Source organism: Gouania willdenowi, chromosome 13 (assembly GCF_900634775.1).
Source record: "Gouania willdenowi chromosome 13, fGouWil2.1, whole genome shotgun sequence".
Classification (NCBI taxonomy): domain Eukaryota; kingdom Metazoa; phylum Chordata; class Actinopteri; order Blenniiformes; family Gobiesocidae; genus Gouania; species Gouania willdenowi.
The window spans coordinates 6,602,580-6,626,973 of NC_041056.1; the positions used below are offsets into that span (position 1 = coordinate 6,602,580).

The following is a 24,394-nucleotide window of genomic DNA, read 5'->3' on the forward strand; positions in this document are numbered from 1 at the left end:
GACTTTATTTTGTAAATATGACTTTAATCTTTAAATATGACATTAATCTCATAAAATTACAATTTTATTAAAATACAACTTTATTCTCAAAATAATACAACTTTAATCTCGTAGTGCCCATATATTTTTTTTAATTTTATTGTGGCCCTAATACTCGTGAAATCACACATAAGTTAAAGATGAATGCTTACAGTTTAAGTTATATCAGAAATATTTTATTTAAAAACATCTGCAATAAAAACACATTTACACTGATCATATTGTGCTGAATGGAAGATGAATCTCACCGCGCTGTTCCATTAACACCAGTAACTCCTGTTCGCTTTGTGCAGAAACTCCTTCAGGAAGAAAACAGTAATGCTCAATCCAATCACTGCGTCTGTGATTTCTGCTGCACTAAGTTACCAATCCATAGGAGGCAAGAAGACGGAGCTCGCTCGCTCACTGTCCATAGGTTTTAAATTTATAAAATTCAGAACACAGGAGACAGGAAGGAGCAGTGGAGGGAAGCTTATAGGGAAGCACCCGTGTCCATGTAACGATCACACATGGAAGCTTTTTCTGCTGCAGCGTCTAACGATGTCCTCCATCCACAATGACAATAAAACTTTTATTTACATTTTAAAACACGTCATCAAACCCAAGCTTTAAAAAATAGTAACATCACAGTGAATCTAGTGAATTGTTTTAAAAATCGCTCTTAGAGCCAACAGTACGTTGTTTCACTGCCGCTGCAGTCAGAGCCATCCTGAGGGTTTCTCCTCCCGCTGTGTTTGTGTTTAAGTCTCTGCGCTCTGAAAACTACACGCCCGTCTTTTCTTTGATCCAGCCGCGGAATTTGGTGACAGTCGTGTAGACTCCTGGTTTGTTTCTGCGAGCGCAGCCGTCGCCCCAGCTCACGACTCCAGCCAGGAACATCCGCGAGCCGGAGGGGTAGGAGAGCGGACCGCCAGAGTCACCCTGAAACAAAGAGGAAAAGAGGTGAATATAACAGACAGGGATGTAAAGACTGATGTATATGAAAACAGAGACAAATTGTAGAAAGACAGACACAAAAAGAAAGACAACTAAAGAAAAACTGAAAGACAGACAGATTAACGGTTCTGCAGAGCAACAGACATAAAGAAAAGTCACATGTGGATGGCATAAAGGGACGGATAAAAAGATAAATAGGCTGGTTGTCCCTACAGACAAAAACAAACACAAAGATGTCCCTACAACAATCTTTTAACAGACAAAAACAGACAGATGTGCTGAAAGACGGGTGATGAAAGACATGACAAAAGATACCGACAGACATGAGAATGACGAGAGGAACAGACAGACAGATGGATCACTAACGAGAAGTAATAATGCATTAGATTTTATATAGCGCTTTACATTGATGTGCATTATTATTTCACTCCACACGTAGTGGTGGTAAGCTACTATTGTAGCCACAGCTAACCTGGGGCAGAATGACACAAGCGAGGCTGACATAGGGAACCATCGGTCCCTCTGACCACCACCAACACTCAGTCACACACTACATTCATACTAGCAAGGTTCCCACACTTTTTCACAATGATTTTTCAAAACTTTTCCCAAATATTTTCCCAAATTTCCATGACTGATTTCTGAAGCACTAAGATCTTTTTTTTTGCATGTGCATTTCCTGGTTTTTAGCCTCCCGCCAGCTGAGGTGATTTTACCTACACACAGTTTTATGAATGAGAGTGAATTTGCGAGATCTCGTGATTCCTGCTTTGAGATAAAGCTTAAAGCTTTATCCGGAGTTTCTGGATACATGTTTATGTATGATTTTTTTTTTTTAAATGCGAAAAAATACCTAAATTCTTTTACTATGGTCTACTGCCGGTGGTCATTCATTTATGTCAATGTATATAAGTCCCGCCTTCATCCTATAGAACCCTATACAAATTGCAAATCGTGCCGTGATCGCCCAGCCAATAGACTTTGACTTCCTGTAGCGGAACCTGTCAATCAAAGTGAATGCGCGTGCATAAACTGTGCACAGAAACAAGGCTGCGTGTCACAATAGCAAACAGTTATCACTCTGAACAGCGTAGCATCATGGAGGAGCTTTTCCAGGAATTTCATGGCCGTGGGTGAAGTGCTTTGCCTCAGGACACAACGACAGATACCACTAGAGCAACTGCCACCCCATTGTGGCACCTGAAATTCTTAGTGGTCTCTCATCCAAGTACTAACCAGGCCCAGCCTTCAATGGCTTCTGAGATCGGGCAATGACAGTCTGGTATGTGTCCATACCAGGGGAACATTGCAGGTATGTAGTCCAGACGGACTACAGATGTAAAGATAAAAAGAGGGACAAACTAATGTAAAGATGTTGAAACAAAGAAACAAACAAATGTATCACCTGACAAGCATCAACTCCTCCAGTCAGCACGCCAGCACAAAGCATGCGTGACGTGATCTGTCCTTCCATCAGTTTGTCACAAACCGTCTGGTTTATGATTCGCACCTGAGCTTTTTGGAGCACGGAGGCAGCAAACCCTGAAACACACACAGGGTTTAATAATCAAATAAACCAATAAATGTACATCAAAAATTATTTAAATAATCTAATTACTTTTTCCAAAATTAAAAAGAGAGAGATAACCATTTTTATTGGACAATATCTCAGATAATTAAAGTCTTTCTTAAACACATCAACATTCAGAAGAAGGAAGAAAAAAAGCAAAAAAAAAAAGCATTTTAATACATTAAAAAGATTGAAGAATGAATACATTGAATTAAATAATTGGTGGGTAAACAGATATTTAAATATTTGGAAAGAAAAAGTTAAATCAACAATGTCAATGGTGAGCAAGTTCGTTAACCCTAAATGGTCATGTTGAAGGTTGCTTTGGATAAAAGCGTTGGCTAAAGGAAACTGTAAAAAATCTGAAAAAAAATAATGTGTGATGAATTAAAACAGATCCCTGCACCTTGAAAAGCAACACAGTCAAACTCCACCAGAATCCTTTCATTCATGTTCCCTCACCTCCTTCCCGTGTGGCCCCCCACCCTGTGATCCACACCATGTTCCCTACTGGGAAGCTGTGCTGTGCTGCAGGCAGGCACACGGGCTGGATGTAGTCGGAGTATGTCACAGGACTGTTCAGCTCCATCAGGGCGATGTCGTTGTCGTAGGTGAAAGAGTTGTAGTTGGGGTGAGGGATGACTTTCTTCAGGTTCCTCTTCAACACCGGGGAGGCGGTTTCACTTTGCTTGTGCAGGCCCAGGTACGCCTCCCACGTGCCGGGCTGTGAGTACCTGCAAACCACCAACACACCACAGTTGAGTGATACCAGGGTTACATTTATCTCCTCAACACCAGAGTCTGGAAATCAACTTGAGCTTAGAATTAGTTGTAGAAATCTCAGACCCTCCAAAGGCACAAATTCAATAAAACTCCACAATATTTGCAGGGCTCACAGTTTTTCTGTGCCCATATCTCAAAGTTATTTGTGATTGGTGAAAGTGGACGTGGCTTATGACATCATAACATAAAAATAAACATTTAATTCAGCTGAATTATTATATTGAGGGTTGTGAAATTTACAGGGTAGATATAGAAGACCACACAGACCACCTATACCAAAATTTGCGCCAATAGGTGGCGCAATATTTTCAAACACATTTTGACCTAACGTTCACATTTTAAGTCACATCTTCATGAACTTCATATCCACGTGTTCCCTACATAGAGTTACATCTTCTGACATAGGCCACACCCACTCCCATGGCATATTGCTCTTTGTAAGTCACTAGACATCAAAAACCTACTTTTTCGAACTCTTCCAGGGGCTGTTTCTTATTTCTTCCAAAAAATCTGTAATTTTTCAGGCTCAACATATTACAGACGTGATTATTCCCACATGTTTTCTGTTAGAAAGCCAAGCGGAGCAGAGTCAAAGGGTAAAGGGGCGGGGCTTTGTTATTGGGCCAACTAATTGGTTTTTATTTTGTTATCAACAGAGAACTAAATGCTGTTTCTGGTATTGCTTGTTTGAACCCCTCAAGGAGAACTCACTTGGTTCTGCCGTCGTCCTGCACGCAGTGGGCGGCGGTGACTAGCCAGGTGGGGCTGATGATGGAGGCGCCGCATACGTGCCCAGTGTTTTTCACGTGGAGGCTGACCTGCCAGGGGAACTCGCCCGCTAAGGCGTCCTGACCTCCAACGATCCTGGATGACTTGAACTTGCTCCTCCCACAGTCTGTAAGGCAAACAATCAGCCAATAAAACACTCACGTGTCTGGCATAACAACAAGGGAATACATATCTAAACAAATAAAGTTAAATACCGCAGCCTTCCTCGTCGGATTCGTCCTCGCAGTCTGGCGTCCCGTCGCATTCTGGGTTCACTTTGCTGATGCATTTGTTGTTTTTACATTTGTAAGACAGTTCAGTGCAGGCCACGCCTGAGGCTAAAGAAAAGAGTAGGAGAGGACGATAAGAGTGTGTGTGTGTACGTGTGTTGCATCTCTAAAAAACATCTCTAATGACAACAAATTTAAAACCTGCACCATAAAAACACCCAAACATTTAACATTCTACTTTTAACATTAATAAAATAAGTTTGTTCTATTGTTTTTGGATTTAGTTATCATCATAAATAAACTGGTAGAAATTAATGTTTACTGTATCTTTTAAATTGTTTTAGATTTTACATTATGGCTCTAATTTGTTAAAAATCAGCAAAATGTTGGTACATTGTTATATGAATCTGTGATAATCACATTTCTTTATTTATTTGAATAATTTCCACTGTTATCCAGGAGGTTGATTATTACTTGTGCCATAGTATTGACTGTAGTTATCCTAAAGATGTGGATAAATGGCAGAAATGGGAGTAATGTAGCAAAAATGCATTAAAAGAAGCAAAAATAAGGCAAGAAAGAGTGATGAAAATAAATTAAAATAAGGCAAGTTTGGTGAAGTTACAGAAAAAGGGTCAAAATTGGCTCAAATTGTTCAGAAATATTCTTAGTTTATTGGCCCCAAGGTTGAGAACCCCTGTTATAGACAATCAGTAGCTTTCTTCTGTTGCTCTTACTTCTCCCACAGTTCAGCTCGTCTGATCCATCGCCGCAGTCGTCCCTGCCGTCGCAGTGCTTCTTCTCAGACACACACTTGTTGTTTTCACACATCAGTTCTCCAGATTTACAGCCGGCTGAAACAGAGGAGAAGCAGTGGTAAAGGAGCGCGCGCGCGCGCACACACACACACACACACCCTCCAGTGGGCCTCACCACAGTCCTGCTCATCAGTGCGGTCTCCACAGTCGTCTACGCCGTCGCATTTCCAGAACATGGGTTTACACAGCCCGTTTTTACAGCTGATGCTTTTTGCGTCGCACTCTGGAGGAAAGCAGATCAGGGATAAGCAACTGGTGGCCCGAGGGCCACATGTGGCTCCGAGTCTATTTCTGTGTGGCCCGAAAAAACAAATTTCCCAAAAATGACTACAAAAAACACACAAGAGGACAACAAATATACAGAAAATGACAGAAAAAAAATTAATGCATATACACAACATAATAACAAATACATAAAATGACAGAAAATACATAAATTGACAACCAAAACCACAAAATGACAGAAAAAAAAGAAAATGAATACATATACACAATGTAATAACATAAATACACAAAATGACAAAAAAAAACATACTGACTGAAAATGACAGAAAAAGGAAATGAATGCATATACACAAATAACAACAAAAAATACACACAATGACAGAACAATACACAAAATAACAGTTATAAAGATAATGAATGCATATACACAAAAATACAGAAATACACAAAATGACAGTAAAAAAAACATTAATGCATGTACACAAAATAACAAAAATACACGGAATAACAAAAACACAAAAATGGACTTAATAAACATATAAAAGTTGAAGAAAATACACAATATGACAAACCCTCACCAAAAAAAAGAGTACAGAAATGCATAGAATGAAAAAAAAGAAAAACCCAAACAAACATTCTTCTTGAATCTTGATAATGTGGGATAAGATAACAATCACGTTTTCTGTGGCCCCGCCTCTGCGTGATAAAAGTTGCCCATGTCTGTTTCGATATCATTAAAGAATGGGATGGCCCTTGACTGAAATGTAGGATAATTGATCTACTTACTGCAGTTTAATTCATCGCTCATGTCCCCACAGTCGTTCCAGCCGTCACACTTGAGCCCTAAATCAATGCAGCGTCCGTTTTTGCACCTCAGCTGCTTTGGACAAGCTGCAGGAGAGAGGATCAATGTGAGCGATGCTGACCCAGCAGACGAATGAGTCGTAACCGCGAGATACCTACGATCTTTGACGTCAATGGCCTCGAACACGGCATGGAAGCCTTGGTCCACGTAGGAGAGATCAGAGAAGAAGGTCCACTTCCATGGTGTTGGAGCTGGAGGTTTCTGTCAGCGTTCCGTCAGGTTGTTCTCCACAGAATCTGAGGACAGGATGGATTAAACTCACTCTCCTGATTTATGATGGAAACGAAGCAGTCTGGATTAATGAGCTTCAACATTAAAAGGGTAAGGCAGAAAATTTCGGGTAGATTTCCAAAGGAAAATAAGCTTGGGAATTTTGTGAATATTCAAAAAATTTTACATTTCATGGGAATTATTTATTGCATTAACCAGAAATTTGGAGGAACCTTTAAATAACTGATTCTGGTATAAAATATATTTTTAGCATCATCTAAAATGATACTAATATATTTATCATCGCTGTTAAGGGCCAACCTTCATTCAATTGTACACATTTCCTGACTGACTTTGTCTTAGCCTTTGTGTTGCACGGATATAGCAATAGCATCCATTAGCTCGCGGCTCCAACTGCCTCCAGAACCAGATCTTAATGATCAGGCAGAAAAGCAGAAAAGATGAACATCGCTCTCACTTCTTTTGGTCGATCTTCACGTAGTCCTTGCTACAGTCTTTACTGTTGTCCTGCCCGTGATTGGACAACAAGAACTTTTTAAAGTCACCTTCACGGCTTTACCAGAAGGAACCTGAGTGATAATCAGACACAAGCAGGAAACATGAGGCGAGTGGAATTTACGAAATTCAGCAAAACTTACAAAAAAAATCAGGAAAAAAAGCAAAAATGTCATTGTATGAAATAGGCTTCAGCTCAGGTAATTTTTTCTTTTAACATTTAATTGGTAAAAATTACAACCAAAAGCATTTTACAAATCACCATAACGTTTAGTTCTTCTTGATATCTACAAAATTAATGACACTCCCGACACCACGCGGATTAGTAATTTCTCTCTGCTCATAGCTACACAATTGCTGTAGTTTTAAATTGCAAACTGTTTCCAAGAACTCTCAATTTTACTCATAACACCTCAAATTACATTTTTTAAAAAAAATCTAAAACAAATGTACCACAAAATTCTAGGACTTCTGAAAAAGGACATCCTGGAAGTTACTAAAATCTGTGCCATATTGCATAAAATCTACGAAGAGGATATTATTGTGATTCCAAGGAGGAAAATTCCTCCAGAGACAAGCATGACAGCACCAGGAGGACTCGACTATGGATGGAATTAGCATTTAGCTAAATATGGCGTATTTACAATTTTGCCTGTACATTAATAACACTGTCCCACTAACAAATAAATTTAATAATAAATAAATAAATATCATTGATGACTGGTTCTCAACCTAGTGACGCCAAGACATTTACTTTATCTAGAATTAGTTGTTTTGCTGTGTTATAAATCCAAATTATCCAGGATTAGTAACACAGATGTGCCATCTTAGATAATTATATGCATTTTATTTTAAGAAAGTGAAAGTATAGAATACAGTTGTGTGTTTTATTTTGAAAAAGATAATAAATAAAGAATGTAAAGATATGTATTTCTAACCAGTAATTTTTCCCCCCTAAATAATGACAGACATTTCAGGCAACCCCCAGATTGAAAAGCCCCGTTATAGATAATCTTAAGCCATTAGGTAAAAATTCATGTCATATTTGGTGCTCGTGTCTCACCTTGATCGACCACTCACATGAGATCCTTGGAGGATAGAAAGAGGGGAAGTTTGGAGAGTAGAATTCGCCTTTGTCGCCCGTCAGTTGGCCTCCACATGTCACGGCTGCTTACAAAGAAATGGTTAAAGCCAAAATCCAGAAGTCTGACTGACAAAGACTGTTTTTTGTTTTTTTTTTTTACCTCTACTTCCCATTTTCACTTGAGAAACTTTGGCTCTGAAGCCTGGGATGTCAGCTCTCCGTTTGTGACCATGGTCACAGCATGACGTTATTAGAGGACAGAAAGGACAGCAGCTCGCTGGGAGAGTAGTAACCACACAACCTGTGCCAAACACAGCCAATAACAGCATTAACCAATCAGCTGCTTCAGAAAACCAGGATTCTGTTTCAGGGTTGGGTCAATTCCATGTTTTGTATTAAAATAACGCAATGAAAAAAAGTCTGCACAACTGCCTGGTTAGCTCCCGATTTTAATTTAATTACACCAAAAAAAAAGGTGACATTTCGGGCTGAACACCCTTCAGACATTGCATCTTTTTGACCCAGCACACTGCTTTCAAAGGGATGTGCGTGTTTTTTTTGATTGTGCTTCAATTACAATAACGTCTCAATTATCCATGTTCAATTACACACTCTACGATTGCATTGACCGACATTTTTTCAATATAAATTAAAAATACAACTATTATTTCCCCCCTGAAGTAAATTACAATTATGTTCTCAATACTAAAGTTCATTACAATTATCACAATTAATGAGCCATTAATAATAATCCCATAAACTTAACCTTCCTCTTGTGTTAGCTTTCTGTTAGCATCTCTAATGAAACGGGTCAGTTTTGACCCATGTCTTAAATCAGCTGTAAATACACTAAAAAATTTTATCCATCATCCAATTTTTTTTACCTTGCTCAGCTTCCTAATCAATGAAAATGTTACTATTAATATTTTTGGTATGAGGGCATCTGAGGTTTTTTCTGTCAGTATTGATGTTTAAATTGGATTTTTTTTTAAATGGTAAAATTATCAAGAGAACTGACAGGTAAACCTGATATGAAACATTTAATAATTGTTATCTATGTATATTACAATTACAAAGTCAATTAACTGAACTAAATTACAATTCATTATTATTATTATTTATTCTATTTAAAAAAAAAAAATACAATTCAATTATGATTACTGGAGCAAAAAACAATTACCATTACAATTACGTCATAGTTGTAATTAATTACCAATTACAAATATAATTGACCCCAACCCTGTCCTGTTTAAAGTAACTTCCACAAACTCACTCGTCAAAACGCGGCCTTCGATGGCTACCAGCGAGTCGTAGATTTTAACAAAGTCGTTCTTGCAGTCGTCCTCCAGATTTAACGGTCGAAATCCAGCTTGATGAGGTACCCCGGGTCGCGCGGAGCTGCCACTGGATGAAGGCGTTGTTGGGGTACGCCTCGTTAGGGAAGGCCCGGAGATGGATCTGATCAAACTCGTTGAGCGTATGCTCGGAAAACCTCAAGAACTCTGAGAGAGAGAGAAAGAAAGAGAGAGGAGAGAGAAGACACACTCAACTTCAGAAACACAATCATTGCAGCAGTAACATTTTACAGATAACATTTACAACTGTGAAACTGGGTCAATAAGGCAATGACGACAGTCCCGGAAAAATAACTCAGAAAATACCAGCAGATCAATCTCTCTTCCTCTGAAAAGTTAATGAAATATAAGTAAACGCTTAGTCACTCATGTTAAAACTAGGGATGTCCCGATCCAATATTTATATCGGTCTGATATCAGCCAGAAAACTAATATCGGATTTTATTGGACAGCATCTAAAATCTCCAATATATATTATATTACATATATATTTAATAGGAGGGTTAATCTTTACAGATTATGCTTATTATGTGTCATTTCTGCCATTTGTGTTTCATGGAGAGTCACTTCCGAGTGACGACAGACAGAAGTTGTAAAAATAAAATGGACATTATACAATTAAGCCTAGAATTGACATTTTGAAGAATGGACAAATAATCCTCAACTCCATCAGTCAAAATTCACAGAATTTACACCAATTTTGTGCATAAACAAGAGAAAAAGCTAACTAAAAATGTACATTTTACCCCGTTTTTTTAAAGTTTGTCATAAACTTAAGCAAGTGTGACTTCAACTTTATCATTTTATTGATGCATAGTGCTAATCAAAGTATAACGGATGAATAAAAGTACTCACGGTTGAATGAGGAGGAGAACAAACGGGTATCGAGCGCTGCACGGGAAAACATAAGACAAACTGAGTGAGTTTTTGCAGCAGTAACACAGAGCGACTGAGTATTATCCTCTCGCGTTGCCTCTACCTGAGGTCACCATGTCTTCTAGGACCAGGGCGTTGCCAGGTCTCTTGGTCACGCGTCGCTCTTTGTCCGCCAGCTTGTCCATGGAGGTCATGATGCTGTCGATGGTCGCCTCCTGACCCACTGGCACACGGAACTCAGAGAGGTAGTAGGCGATAACGGAGCCTTCACTGCCACAGACACATGAAGAAAAGAGGTTTAAAGCAGAATAACAATGTTATAATGATGATCCTAATCCACCACACAGGAACTCTATATGTTTCAGGATTTATTAGTAACTTGATCACATAAATTTTTCAAACTTTATCTAAAGAGCACAGAAAAAAAAATCATACATGATATGATACAAATCATAAATAAATAAAGAACAGCTTTAAAAACTGAAATGAGACTGAAAAGAAAGAAAGAAAGAAGACAGACATGGAGACAGAACAGAAAGAAAGAAAGAAAGAAAAGAAAAAAAAAAAAAAAAAGAAAGAAAAGAATGAAGGAAAAGAAGAAAACAGAGAAAAAAGAAAGAAAGAAAAGAGAAAGAAAAAAAAAAGAAGAAAAGAAAAAAAAAAAAGATAGACATTGAGAAAGAAAGAAAGAAAGAATGAAGGAAAGAAAGAATGAAGGAAAAAGAAAAAAAGAAAGAAAGACAGACAGAAAGGAAGAAAGATAGACATTGAGAAAGAAAGACAGACATTAAGAAAGAAAGAAAGACGACAGACAAACAGACATTGAGAAAGAAAGAAAGAGACATTGAGAAAAAATACACTAAGAAAGAAAGAAAAAAAGATAGACATTGCGAAAGAAAGAAAGATAGACATTGAGAAAGAAAGAAAAAAGAGATAAGAAAGAGGAAAGAAAATGACATGACAACAAAATAGAAAAGAGGAGAATAACAGGACAGAGCAAGGAATAAGTGAGCTAACAGAGGGAAACAATGCAGCAAAACTCGTGGGATAAATGGAAGGAAAGAAAAGAGAAGAAGAAAAGGTGAGTAAAGGAGCGTTAAATGGAGAAAGAGAAGGAGACACTGTTTCCCAGCTCACCTGAAGGCCTGAACTGTGGAGCCCACGTAGTATTTGGACAACTGAGGACTTTTGGCGTAGATGGCTTTAAGCTGAGGGAACCAATCACAAGCAGAACATGAACCGAAGTCGCCTCACACGAGAAGACAATATACACAAACATTAATATTATTAGTATTATTATTAATCAACATTTATAGGAGCTCAGGTTTTCATTTCAAATTCCTTCTGTTCCGCATAATGTTACACTTTTCCATCTTACGATGACTTTACTGGCTATTAAATATATCAAGCATGTTAAATAGGGTTAATAGAGTCAACGACTGTTATTGATTTTATAGTTATGGGCTTCAGATTAAATCATGCAAGATTAAGTCACAAGAAATTTGACACTTTTAAGCCAATATTGACACTTTGAACCCATTTCTGGCCACTCTATAATTTGCAACTTTTAACCAGTTTCTGTGGTTTTTAAAATCCCAATTTCACCACCTTTTCCACCATTTTTGGTCACTTTTAACCCATTTTATTTCTGATTTAAAACAAGGGATTTACATCTATTTATGACTATTGCACAAATAATAATAAAATTCCTGTATAACAGTGAATCATTTTGAAGACCTTTATGGATGGGCCCCAAAAAATCTCTTCCCTTTATTCCTCCTTATAGATGGCCCTGTCTCCCACATGGACTGTTCTTCAATGTTCATGTCTGTGTTCAACCACCTTCAGGTACATTGGAGGTCCCTGGAATGTATCTCGCACCTTTATTTTGGGGGTTGAGGGATGAAAAGGTTGAGAACCACAGCCCTAAAAGACCACCAGGAGGAGGCGTGGCTTACCTGATGGTCACCTGCTTGGCGAGCGCCTTGAACTCAGAGCTGTTGGAGTTTTCGTAGGCGTCGATGAAGGCCTGGTTGGTGATTTTCATGGAGCCGTGTACATCTTCTTCACACGGATATCTTTACGAACTGTAGGAGCGCACACACAAACACAAAGGGTGAGTGCACACACACCACAACTTCTGCCTGTCATATTAGAGCGCCACCGAGTGTCATAACATATGCATAGCATTTAAATGCCCAGTCACTAGGTTGTCGGTGAACACATGATAATGCACTTTATTTTCATTAAAACATACTGGGCACCTTTAAAGATGTATGTGGCTACTTTAAAAAAAAAAAAAAAGTAAGAAACTGAAAACACATCTGTTGTTGAAGCAAGAAAAGTTAAACTTTTTTGAAAAATGTAATTTGACAGATTGATAAACATTCCACTTGTTTTTGATATTGGTACTAGAATTACAGTTGGCTACCATTTACTTGATCAAAAAAAAAAGGACAATCAATTGTATTTTATACCATTTTGTATCCTCCACTGTTTTTACAAATATGGCCTAAAACCTTTGAAATGTCCGTATTAGAAGATATGTTCCTAAGAAAATGCATTTATTTTTGCACCATATTCGTTTTAATGCGATTTTATTTTTTAAAAACAAATATAATGTGATTATTTAAATGTGACTCGTTCACCGTTTGAAAGTCTGTGCGACGCCATGTTGAAAATGACGTTAAATCGCCTCTTTTAGTCCATTGAGTTCTATAGGGAGCGAACCATTCAGGATCATTTAGCAGCTTTTTCAGTCCAAAATGACAACTTGTGCTGCTTTAAACAAAATCCGTGAGCCGAAAAAATCTTGAAGAAGAGCTCGTGCATGTAAATACAGGCGGACAGGATCGACTGCTGCACATTAATGCCGACCCAAGTAGAATCTGTCTGCTGCAAAGAACCGTTGTTCTTGTCAGAAATGATTGAAGATATGATTTAAGTCCAGATTTTTTGCTCTTCTTCTCTTCTTCATGCAGTCTATAAAACAGCAGAGTTGGAAGTGTCGCCCCCCTGTGGTCACAGATTTTTTCAGGTCATGGATTTTGTTTATCAAAATTTCGGTAAACAAAAGAGGTTTATATCGACTTTTTTTTTAACTTTTACTGATTTTTAGAGCAAACCAAAGCAGCACAAGTTGTCATTTTGACTGAAAAAGCTGTTAAATGATCCTGAATGCTTCACCTCCTATAGAACTCAATGGACTGAAAGGGGCGATTGGCGTCATTCCAACATGGCGGCACATAGGGTAAAGTAGTCCCAGTTTTAAAAGTTAATAAAACAAATATGGTGCAAAATAATGTGCTTTGTTGTGCATAGATCTTCTAATAAGGACATTTCAAAGGTTTTAGGCCACATTTGTAAAAACAGCGGATGATCCCTTGAATATCACGATGTATATCACGTTGTTTTGTTTTGTGACACGGAAATCGTATCGTATCGTCAGACTCATGACAATGCACAACCCTACTGGTCATATCATTAAAATAACGTGTTAAAACATGTTTTTTTGTGGTTAGTTAACACACATTTTCTACAGAATTCCGTGAAATGTGGTGAGACGTACAGTGAAAATGCCAGACCAGCAGTCCGGCCATCAGAGCGACGACGGCAGCGAACACCACCACTCCAATCAAAGCGCCGATCTTCCTGCGACATTTTTTCTTCTCAAGCTTCTTGTGGTCCGGCGCGGGCAGGAACTGGACGGACGTGTCCCAGTCCTGGTTCTGGGAAAATGGGGTAAAGTCGTGTGAATACATGACACAAGCTGCTGTTTTCTCCAGTCAGAAAGAAGTAAGTGTTCCTTTTCCTCTTTGTGGGTGAATAATCAACTAAGTTCCAAACAACATGTGAGCACTTGTGTTTTAAGGAATGCTGCAGAATTCAGTGTTAACTTCTAAAAAGAGTGTCCCACTCTTCTGGAAAGAATCACACTTTTCTCCCTGTGTTTCAGTTTCAGTGTGCGGCGCTGGGAGTGACTTAGCAGTCGACGCGCTGCATGACTCACAACTATGTTGATACCTTTAAGAGATGAGACAGAGGAGGAGGGGGGGAGGAGGTACAAAGGTTTCACCATGTCAAATCCAGTCAAACCTGCTGGGAGCCCAGCGCCCACACAGCACAACAAGTTTCTATGAGCGCTCGCCAAGAAAAAACTAAGAACCTGCGTCACAATGACAACAATCACACTGGAAGTGCCAGTGGATACGATTACTAACCCCAGTGTGGTGCTTCTCTCTGTCCCTTTGGAACCATGAGGCTCATTTTAAACATCAGGGCCTGGTTTTAAACAAATAATTTTGGATTCTGGATAACAGATAGGATTAAATCTTGAAAATGGATTGTTTTTTTTTGTTTTTTAAGAAAAAACTGATTATGTAATCAGATTTAGTTTTGGTTTTTCAGAATTTTTAATAGTATTAGGATTACTTTGATCCAAAAAATTGGGAATAAACTGATCCCATCAGAAGGGTGGATTCAGCGTTGATTTCAGGCCCAAAATGTAATTAAACTTTTAAAGTGTATGAAATAATATATATTCACCCCCTTTCTTTTTCTTTTTACTTTGATTTATCCTCACCTAGTGGCCTTATGAATAACATCACTTTGCAGAAAGTATTGATTTGTGGCTGAAATATGCTCAGATCTGCTATTATTAAACTATGATTGTTACTATCTGTCAATTATTACACAATGTGGATACGGCTGTAAGAATTTTAGAAAATGTAATAAGTCACAAAAATTGTGTTTGAAAATGTACCAATTGTCTACTTTGAAAAAAAAAAAGAAGTCTTAAAAAAAGAAAATACTAAATGTGGATCATGCAGTATAGCGTACAACAGTGGTTATCAAACTTTGAGTTAAGAATACTATTTAAAAAATAACTATAGAGCATAATGATGAAATGAGCGAGTGTTAACACACATTTAAAGAATCTCACTTTGTAAATAAGTGGAAAGAAACAATATTGAGTGCTTCCTGAATAGATTAATTGCTACATTTAAAAAAAAATATATATATATATATATATATATGTATGTATATATATATATATATATATATATATATATATATATATATATATATTTGAGAAACACTGGCCTACAAGATATCCAATTCCTTCATAAGGTTTTAATTTGATTGCCTACAGTGATTGGGTATGCTATAACGTAACTATTCAGCCTTTCAGTATAGACCTAAAGCAAAGTAGAAATAGTTTTTTTTTTTAGTGATGGCATGCAATGATAAACAGGATAATAAAGCAATGACATCACTGTTTTTTGAAATCCAAAATCTAAATATTGCATCCTTTGTTGCACGTCCTGTTTGCTGGTTCTGGTTCTGGCAGAATGCAGGAGGTGGGCCAAGGTCTCCAAAGGCTTGAAGCGCCTTTCATCAAACAAAGATGAGCACTGGTTATCCAGATTTGATGATTAATCCAATCCAATGTGCTTTAAAAAAAAAATGGCTCAAAGTAAGGTGGATTATGTGATCATTGATAGCAAAAAAAAAAAAAAAAAAAAGGATAACAAAAATCCGGATTCAAACTTTTGAAAAATCATTCCCATGAGCCACTTTTACTAAAAACATACTGTATATGCAGAGCTGTGGGTGTGTGAGAACCTGTTACAGTAAATGTCATGTCTGATAGCCTGACACTCTGAATCTTAATTCTTAATATTAAATATTGCAAATTAAAGTTGCTGGAGAGAGACGATTTTGATCAGGGTATATAGGCCTCATGGATCAATATATCAAAGATCAATTGTGTTTAAAAAAAACACAAAATTGTCACTTGAAAGTTTCTTTTGAGCTCCACTGTAAACAATCTTTTTGGATACGTTTTATGCATTGCATTGTGGGAAGCAGGGACATTACAGGGGACAGATTTTGATGCTGCACATAACAGGAAAGGAGAAATTAGACTTTAAAAATGGCGGCATTTGGATGCCACTATCATCCATCTTACTACAGATCCACGCATGCCTTCACCGCAAAATGAGGAAGTCTACGCTGCTATGGCAACCATTGGATGCCTTTAATCTCAGTAAAACCAGTGTGAGTTACGTGAATGGAGCACTTCCTTGAGTAATCACTATGTCACTGTTTGTCAAACATGTCGACCTACACAATCGTGAGTTTAATGTCCTTTTTGTTGCATCTGCAGCTTCTAAATCAGCTCTCATTCACACTAGGAAAACTAACAGAGAATAGTCATTATTTTGAGCTGTCTTTGTACTTTAGGTTGAGAAACTCTTTAACAAGAATAGCCTGAAATTATTGAATTAACGGATTTTATTACTCACATGTGTGACTAATAAAGTAACCTGACTTGATGCTGTGGTAATAATAGTTGTAGTAAAAATTTCCACACTGGATTGGTTGACGGCGAGCCAACGTGTCACAACAGGATGGAGAAATCCAGGAGGAATTCAGACAGCTGCTGCAGAATGGCAGCAGGTTTTCTGGGGCTCGGGTCATGAATATGTTCACAGATGCATCAAAAAACTGTCCCTCTGATGTTTTTGTGTTTATGTGCAGAGAGGAAAGCTAAGCTAAGCTACGTCGTGCAGCCTGCTCTGGTTCGATATAAGGAAATCCTATTGGAATGTTTAGAAATGTCAGCCATCTATCTTAGGGTATCTTTTATTTTTATATATATATATATATATATATATATATATATATATATATATATTTTTTTAAGTTCTGTTGTATTTGTTGTTCTTTACCGATTACTATTTAGGTAAAGGCTTCAAATAAGATCTTCGAGGCCTTTTCCTGCGCTTTTTAATGCTTATTATTCTGTAATTGTGCAAAATGAATAATATAAATAAATAAAATGAAATAATTGACACTGACAATGTCTGGTGTCATCTGTAAAGAGCTGCTAAAGCCTTTCCAACCCCACACAATTAATGACATGCACTAATATGTGCAAAAGATCATAAATCTTCTGTGCTTATCATTACAACACTCCAGTAATTATAAAAATAAAAGTTATTTTGTAAGCATTGGAAACTTTGAATCTGACAGATTACCAATGTCCTGTGGGGTTCCTCAGGGATCTGTTCTTGCACCCCTTCTGTTTAGCCTTCATATGCTTCCTTTAGGACAAATTTTACAGAACTGTAAAGTTGATTATCAGAGCTACGCAGATGACACACAACTATATCTATCACTGAACCCAGATGACTATGGTCCCATTGAGGTGTTGAGTGCCTGCTTAGAAAAAGTAAACTTCTGGATGAGTGAAAACTTCCTTCAACGAAATTGTGACGAGATGGAGATGATTGTGTTTGGTAACAAGGAAAAAAGGACTGCTGTCAGCGAGTATCTGAAGTCTTGATCTTTAAAAGTTAAAGACCAAGTCAAAAACCTTGGTGTTCAGATCTTACATTCAGCAGTCAGATCAAATCTATGACAAAAACAGCTTCTACCACCTAAAGAACATCTCCAGAGTGAAAGGTTTAATGACTCAGAAAGATCAGGAGAAACTGGTCCATGCTTTTATCTCCAGCGGACTGGACTATTGTAATGGTCTTCTGACAGGAATCCCCCAAAAGAGCATCAAACAGCTACAGCTGGTTCAGAACGCTGCAGCTCAGGTCTTAACCAGAACAAAGAGGTCAGAGCACATTACTCCAGTTTTAAAGTCTTTACACTGGCTCCCAGTCAGCCTCAGAATAGACTTTAAAGTTCTGCTGCTGGTGTATAAATCTGTGAATGGGTTTGGTCCAGAATACATCAGTGACATGTTAGTCAGGTATGAACCCAGCAGGTCTCTCAGATCTATGGACACAGGTCAGATAGTGGAGCCCAGAGATCACAGTAAACATGGTGATGCTGCTTTTAGTTGTTATGCTGCAAAGAAGTGGAACAAACTGCAGCAGAGGTGAAGTCAGCATCACATGTGAACATTTCTAAATCAAAGTTAAAGGCACTCTTTTTCTCTACTGCGTATGATTGAGAGAGAGATTTATGGTCATGTTGATGTATTGTGTTTGTTGATGATTTTACGTTTTTTTGCTGCCGATTTTAATGTTCTTATTGATTTTAAGCTGTTGAATGTTTTCCGTTGTACTTTTTGATCATGTAAAGCACATTGAGTTGCCTTGTGTATGAAATGCACTGCACAAATGAATTTGCCCTTGCCTATTTTTATTTTTTTTAAAACCTTGCAACGTGTTTCATATGAAACAACAACAAATCTTGTAAAATCAAAATATTTTGAAATCAAGTTGAATCAATAATGTGTCTGAAAACTATTATTGGCATTCATTTGTTTTATTTTTATAAATGTAATGCAAAGATCACATTAGATCTGAAATAAATCCCGAACATTCTTTTACACACTTGGCATCCACAGGAGGAGGCGTGCCACACTCATTTCATTTTCCGTTTGAAAATGAAATGAGTGTGAACCGAAAGAACAAAATGCCAATTTTAAACATTTCTGTTAAAACATGGTTGAACATGTAAATGCCTGCTTTTACATCCGTGATATTTAAGGTGAAAAAAAAAAAAAAAAAAAAAAAACATTAGCTGAACTATACAGTAATAAATACATTAAACTTAGGAGCTGTGTGCTAAATTAAATTTGTCCAATAACTGCTCAACAGTGTCGAATTTTTTCGTCAAACATTTAATAAAATAATATATAAAAAAAACAACATCTAATGTAATTTTCAGTTGTTTGTGATTTAATGCTTTTTTTTTTTTTTTTTTTTTTTTTTTGACAGATTTACTTTAACCTGTATGTAGTTCTTCATATCTTTAAGGGGATACATATTGTTAATAATGTTGTTATTGTGTGTATGTTGGTATATTAAAAGGTTTAATTTAGAAAAGGTTTAATAAAAATAAATAATAATTATAGACACACACACACAACACACTGTACTGGACCTCTAGGAAAAAAAATAAATAAATAAAATAAACAAATGTATAAAGAGTATTACATTTTTACTTTAATCTCAATCTTCCCAAATGAACCCAACTGGACCTTATGACGACCCGTACTTCTTTGACACACCTGAAGAGTGGCTAATAAAGTCAAGTGTTGTTAATTAGATAAATTAACTGAATTTTAAACAGGCACGGCTCCATATTTAGACCCAGTCATGATGACGACGGTGTCTGTCCTTCAGAGGACGTTAATGACACATTTACAGCAGAAAAACCGGCTCAGAACGGGAGTCTTACCGAGGCTGGAGTGTATCTTAGTCCGCTGTCCATGTAGTCCATCAAGGTGACTTTTTTTTAGTCCGGGTTAGGACTCAGTCTAAGCTAAGTGAGTTATCAGAGGTGAACCTGCAGGGCCGCTCCACAGGTGAGTTTTTTTATACCTGCAAATTCTTCACCTTTATTCGGGTGAAAAGCTTTGTAAATGTTGTCCTGAGGCCGAGGCTTCTCCTTCTGGTGGAGAATGGGTGATAATGATCCGAAAAGTCGTCAGTTTGTGACTCAGACAGACGGAATACAGCGGACAGAGATCGTCCTCTTTTCCCCCCCGGAAGCCTCTGGTTTTCTGCGGGCGTGTCTCCGCCCTGAATCACCTGTGGGGACTTCCTGTTTACCTGCCCCAGGTAAGACTAGAAACCCCAAAGAGCTACACACAGCCACTAAAACCAGTACTGTGTTTAAAGGAAAACAGCTCTTTACGTGCAGGTTAGTATAGGCTTTTGTTCTGACATGATATGTTCTGTCACACTGAGCATTTTTTTTTTTTGTGTTTTTGTTGTCCTTTTGTGTATTATTCTGTCTTTCTGTGTATTTTTGTGGTCCTTTTCTGCAGTTTTCTGTCACATTGTATATTATTGTTGTTGTTTTGTGTGTTGTCGGAGTAATGTTGTTGTTTTTTGTTGTCCTTTTGTGTATTTTTCTGTCATTCTCTGTATTTATGATTTTAGAGTAATTTTGTGGGTTTTTGTTGTCCTTTAGTGCATTTTTGTGTTTTTGTTGTTTTGTGTGTTCGTAGAGCAATTTAGTGAGTTTTTTAATGTCCTCTTGTGCATTTTTCTCCCACACTGTATTTTTCATTTAAATTTTTTTGTGTAGTGTGTTTTGGGAGTGATCTCATGGTGTGTTCTTCTGTCATTTTGTGGGTTTTTGATTTCCTTTTGTGTGTTTTTTTTTTTTTTGTGTGTGTGTATTGGAAGTTTTTTTGTGGGTTTCTGTTGACACTTTTATGGCTTTTCTGTCAATGCGTGTGTATTTTTTGTTGTCCTTTTGTGCATTTTTCAGTCAGACTGTATGTTTTTGTGTGTTCTGGTAGTAATTGTTTTGTGCATTTTTCTGTGTTTTGGTAGTCACGTTATGTATTTGTTTTGGGGGCTGGACAAAGCTAGACAGAGGGCCACATGTGTGTTACTTATTGAGTCATATGTGAGTATGATGATGAGGATTTTCTGCTGGCTATTATTAGACCCAGTCATTTGATCCGGGGGATTATTGTATCGTCTGTCGTAGAGTGACTCACCTTTTACACAGCTTCAGGATTCTTCCACAGTGAAAACAAGTTCAGTTTGGAAAACGAGGTAACCCCCCCCCCCCCAAAAAAAAAAAAAAAAGGCACTGCTGTAGTTTTTGTGAGTCAGACTTGTCAGTAATGTAACTCATACCTAATGTGATGTAATACCTCTCCCTGAAGAACATTAAACACATAGACTGTCATTACTAACTTAACTGACACAATAAAGTGTAAGAAATAATTTGAAGTAGTTTGAAACATAGATTGGAAATAAAATAATGGCACTTCTTCAGAAAAATGCTCTTTGTGCTAATGTGACATTTTTCTATAATTAATATTTCTCTGAAATATCAGTGTTCGCTTCTCAGAACTTAAGGTCTTTCTGATTGTCAGAGATGGCGAGGATATAAAAGTAGGGAGAAATCATTTCAATCTGTGAAATAAATGAGGATTTAAAAGAATAAGGACATGCAGGTCATTGTGAACCTTAAAAATGACTATTTGATTTTATCTCTTAGCATTGTAAAAGTGCATTTTTTTTCAAGCAGAAACAGTTGTTTTTGTTTTATTATTGATGTGGCCACCTAGGGGAAACAATTTATATAATTATATTCATTGTGATTTTAGAACTATCTGTTTAGGCTACAGTGATTTAATTATTAATTTTTTATACTTGTATTTTAGGCATCATTAAAAGAAAAATCAATGCACCCCAATGCGGGCCTGCCTTACATTATGACAGGATTTTAAACCGTTACCACACAGGTAGTTATTTTGAACCCTTTTTTTGCTCACGCCTCATCTAATGGGTGTAATTTAGTTCTATGACCACTGGGTGGTGCTGGCAGACCCCTAAACAGACCAATGGGTCAAATCATTACTATCAAGCACAGAGAACAATGTAGATTGTGAATGGGATTGAACCACCAACCTTCCAAATAGAAGGCAACCAGCTCTATCATCATAACTATTATTTCTGTTTCTAAGACATTCATTCACTTTTATTGTGCTTTTGCTGCTGTGATAACCTTTATTTGTCACTGTAAGACAAATAAAGGACAGAGATGGACAGCTTTTATCTTTATTTCATGTAATTTTGTATGTTGTTGGGTTGTTTGATGTTATTTTGTCCATTTTTTTCATCATTTTGTGTTTTTATGAGTTTGTTTTTTTTTTTTTGTGTGTTTTTCCCATTTTGTGTAATACTGTGGTCCTTTTGCCTAACCCATCATTTTGTGTGTTTTTGTGCATATTTTTTTCTGTAATTTTGATGTATGGTTTTTAGGTTATTTCTTGTATTTCTTCCATTTTGTGTATTTTTCTTTAAAGTTATTTTTCTATCATCTTGTGTGTCTTTGTTGGTTTGTGCATGTTTCTGTAGTTTTGTACATTTTTTTTTTTTTTTTCTTAAGGTTATTTTGTGTATTTCTGCGCTGTTCTCTCCGTTTACTTTGGGGACTACACAAAATTAGACCAAGGTCTGCATTTAGCCCTCGGACAACTACTTGATAGGTCTGAGTAAAAACTAAAACCCATTTTCACATTGTTATGCCAGATTTGGAGAATTGATCTGCTTTGAAAATATTTCAAATAAGTCGTATTTGTGGCGAGCTTCAGGCCTTTCAGCTGCTTGGAATTTTTAAAAAAAAAAGGTCCATTGATTTAATTCTCCAGTGTTGTTTTTCCTGTGTCGATGAAGCATAATAAGCAAACACAATCAATCATACACACACATTTATATAAGTTGTGAGTTTATTGATGTGCATTCCTCTTGTAACTGTAAATCTGTCTCCAACACAGTCGATCAACCTAATACACGGATTATATTAGTTCCCAATCTCTCACTCGGCCGAGCGCTCGGTTACAAGAATGAAGCTGTTCTGGGTGCATAGTGAGACAGTCACGTACAGAGATACTGTCACGGGAAGAGGAAACGATAGAAAAAAAACAACTGAAAAATATATCATTTCATAGAACAATGCACACCACAGGTACTCTGGGAAAAAAAAAAAAAGCCATGATTGCAACATCAACTATACAGGCATACAAAGACGATACTTAGAGAGAAACGACAATTCTAGGACTCAATTTTACCTCTGTGTGTTTATCTCTACCTGTAAAAATACACGTTGGGTTTTTTTTTTTTTTTTTTTTTAAACAAACAGCACCCCAAACCTTTTCTTTCTCTTTCTGCACATCCCAGCAGCTCCAAAGTACAATTTACAGGTTTTTTTTTTTTTTCTCTTTTTCTGAGTACTCAAACCTAAATTTTCATACCGTTTGGGATCATTTCCACACAGCAAAACCCAAATGTGTTGTTAAAACCTTGACAAAATGGCTAAAACTGTCCAGGCTTCATCATCATCACCCTCAGGTCGATGCCTTTTACTTTGTGCTTCTGGGCCGGCCCTGTTCACATCTATCACTTTATGTCCAGCAAAAGTCCACTAACAATACTCCAAGGTCACTTTTTTAGAAGTACTCGGAGTCTCCATCAAAAAAGCTCTCACCCAAGTCAACATGATCAAAGTTTTTCAGCATGTCTTTGTAACACAATATGAGACATCGCTTCAAAGATTAGCAGAAATCTGTAAAACAAGGGGCGGAGCTAGAGGGGTGCCACCCCCAGTTGGTTGATGGCTCACTGCATAACCAGGTTAAGAAAACACACGCGTAGATATATTTATTTATCTTGTATTAAAGTCCAGTTCCTCCACTTCTCTCGGCAACATGTGATGGATTTAAACCCTTTTCCTTAACATTCATTAGGAAGCATCATTAAAACATCTTATTTTTGGAGTTTTTGTTGGGGATCCGTGCACACCCTCATCATCCTCACTCACAATCTTCATCCCTGGGAAAAAAAATGTGGAATAAAAACATCTACTACTCTTATATGTATATAGATATTTATATATTTAAATCCTTTGTGTATGTTTTTTTGCCTGTCGTCATATTAAAAGAAAAAAACTCTTATTTTTTTTATCAAGATTTTTTTGTTCCACTAAATGTCGTAATCGGTACAAAGAACCTTCGTATACAAGCTGTCTATAGAGAGGAGAAATTATAAAACGCCAAGTCTTTTAGAGGAAAAACCAACTAAAAAAAAAAAAAAAACAAATCTAATTTTACGCTGCGAAAAAACCTCAAAAAAAAAAAGAAGAAACGTCTGAAGAAATTTAATACATCTTGATTTAAGATAGCTGTAAGGATGATTTTTCCCATGACGCAAATCAGCGGATAATACACCTGGTTTCAAAGAAACGTGATCAAACAGAGCTCTATAGTACAGCAGTAACAGTAGTAGAAGTAGTAGCATCTCAACAAGCCGCTCAATGGAGTTTGGGATATGAATGCAAAAGGTTTTAACGACAGCGTCATGGGTTATTGGTCAGTAGTATGTTTTTACGCCGCTCGCCGTCCTGCGTCACACCAATGAGCGACCCCCCCCCCCCTCCTCTTTGTGGTTAGATCTGCATCTGCTCCAGGTATTTGTAGGTGGGGTTCTCATAGCCGTGGTTCTGCATCTTGCTGAGGTGTCGATCCTCTGGGGACAGCATGGGGTCGACCTTTGGGACAAACACAACCAACATCAACACGTTAATGCTTTTCCTTTCCTGAGTGAGCAACGTGTGCACGCTTTAG

The 24,394-nt window shown here is 37.3% G+C and overlaps 2 protein-coding genes across 5 annotated transcripts in view; both read right to left on the bottom strand.

Annotated features, from left to right (window-relative positions):
• Positions 1–199: 199 nt before the first annotated feature.
• st14a (ST14 transmembrane serine protease matriptase a) lies at positions 200–19,837 on the bottom strand. Its single transcript, XM_028465182.1, is given in 25 exon segments — positions 200–960; positions 2,381–2,517; positions 3,008–3,279; positions 4,040–4,223; positions 4,312–4,434; positions 5,064–5,180; positions 5,260–5,367; positions 6,156–6,260; positions 6,333–6,402; positions 6,404–6,470; positions 6,923–7,007; positions 7,010–7,034; positions 8,024–8,127; positions 8,205–8,260; positions 8,262–8,345; positions 9,314–9,401; positions 9,404–9,436; positions 9,439–9,546; positions 10,255–10,290; positions 10,379–10,545; positions 11,413–11,488; positions 12,238–12,330; positions 12,333–12,362; positions 13,844–14,003; positions 19,483–19,837. Coding segments are annotated over 25 exon segments (2,529 nt in total). The 5' UTR covers positions 19,525–19,837; the 3' UTR covers positions 200–801.
• A 2,646-nt stretch (positions 19,838–22,483) lies between these two features.
• The window catches only part of aplp2 (amyloid beta (A4) precursor-like protein 2), an 89,073-nt gene continuing 87,162 nt past the window's right edge, over positions 22,484–24,394 (bottom strand). For all 4 annotated transcript variants that reach the window (XM_028463755.1, XM_028463752.1, XM_028463753.1 and 1 more), the window contains one exon: positions 22,484–24,318. In XM_028463755.1, the coding sequence (XP_028319556.1) occupies positions 24,217–24,318 (102 nt within the window). In that variant the 3' untranslated portion in view covers positions 22,484–24,216. The remainder of the gene's footprint in view (positions 24,319–24,394) is intronic.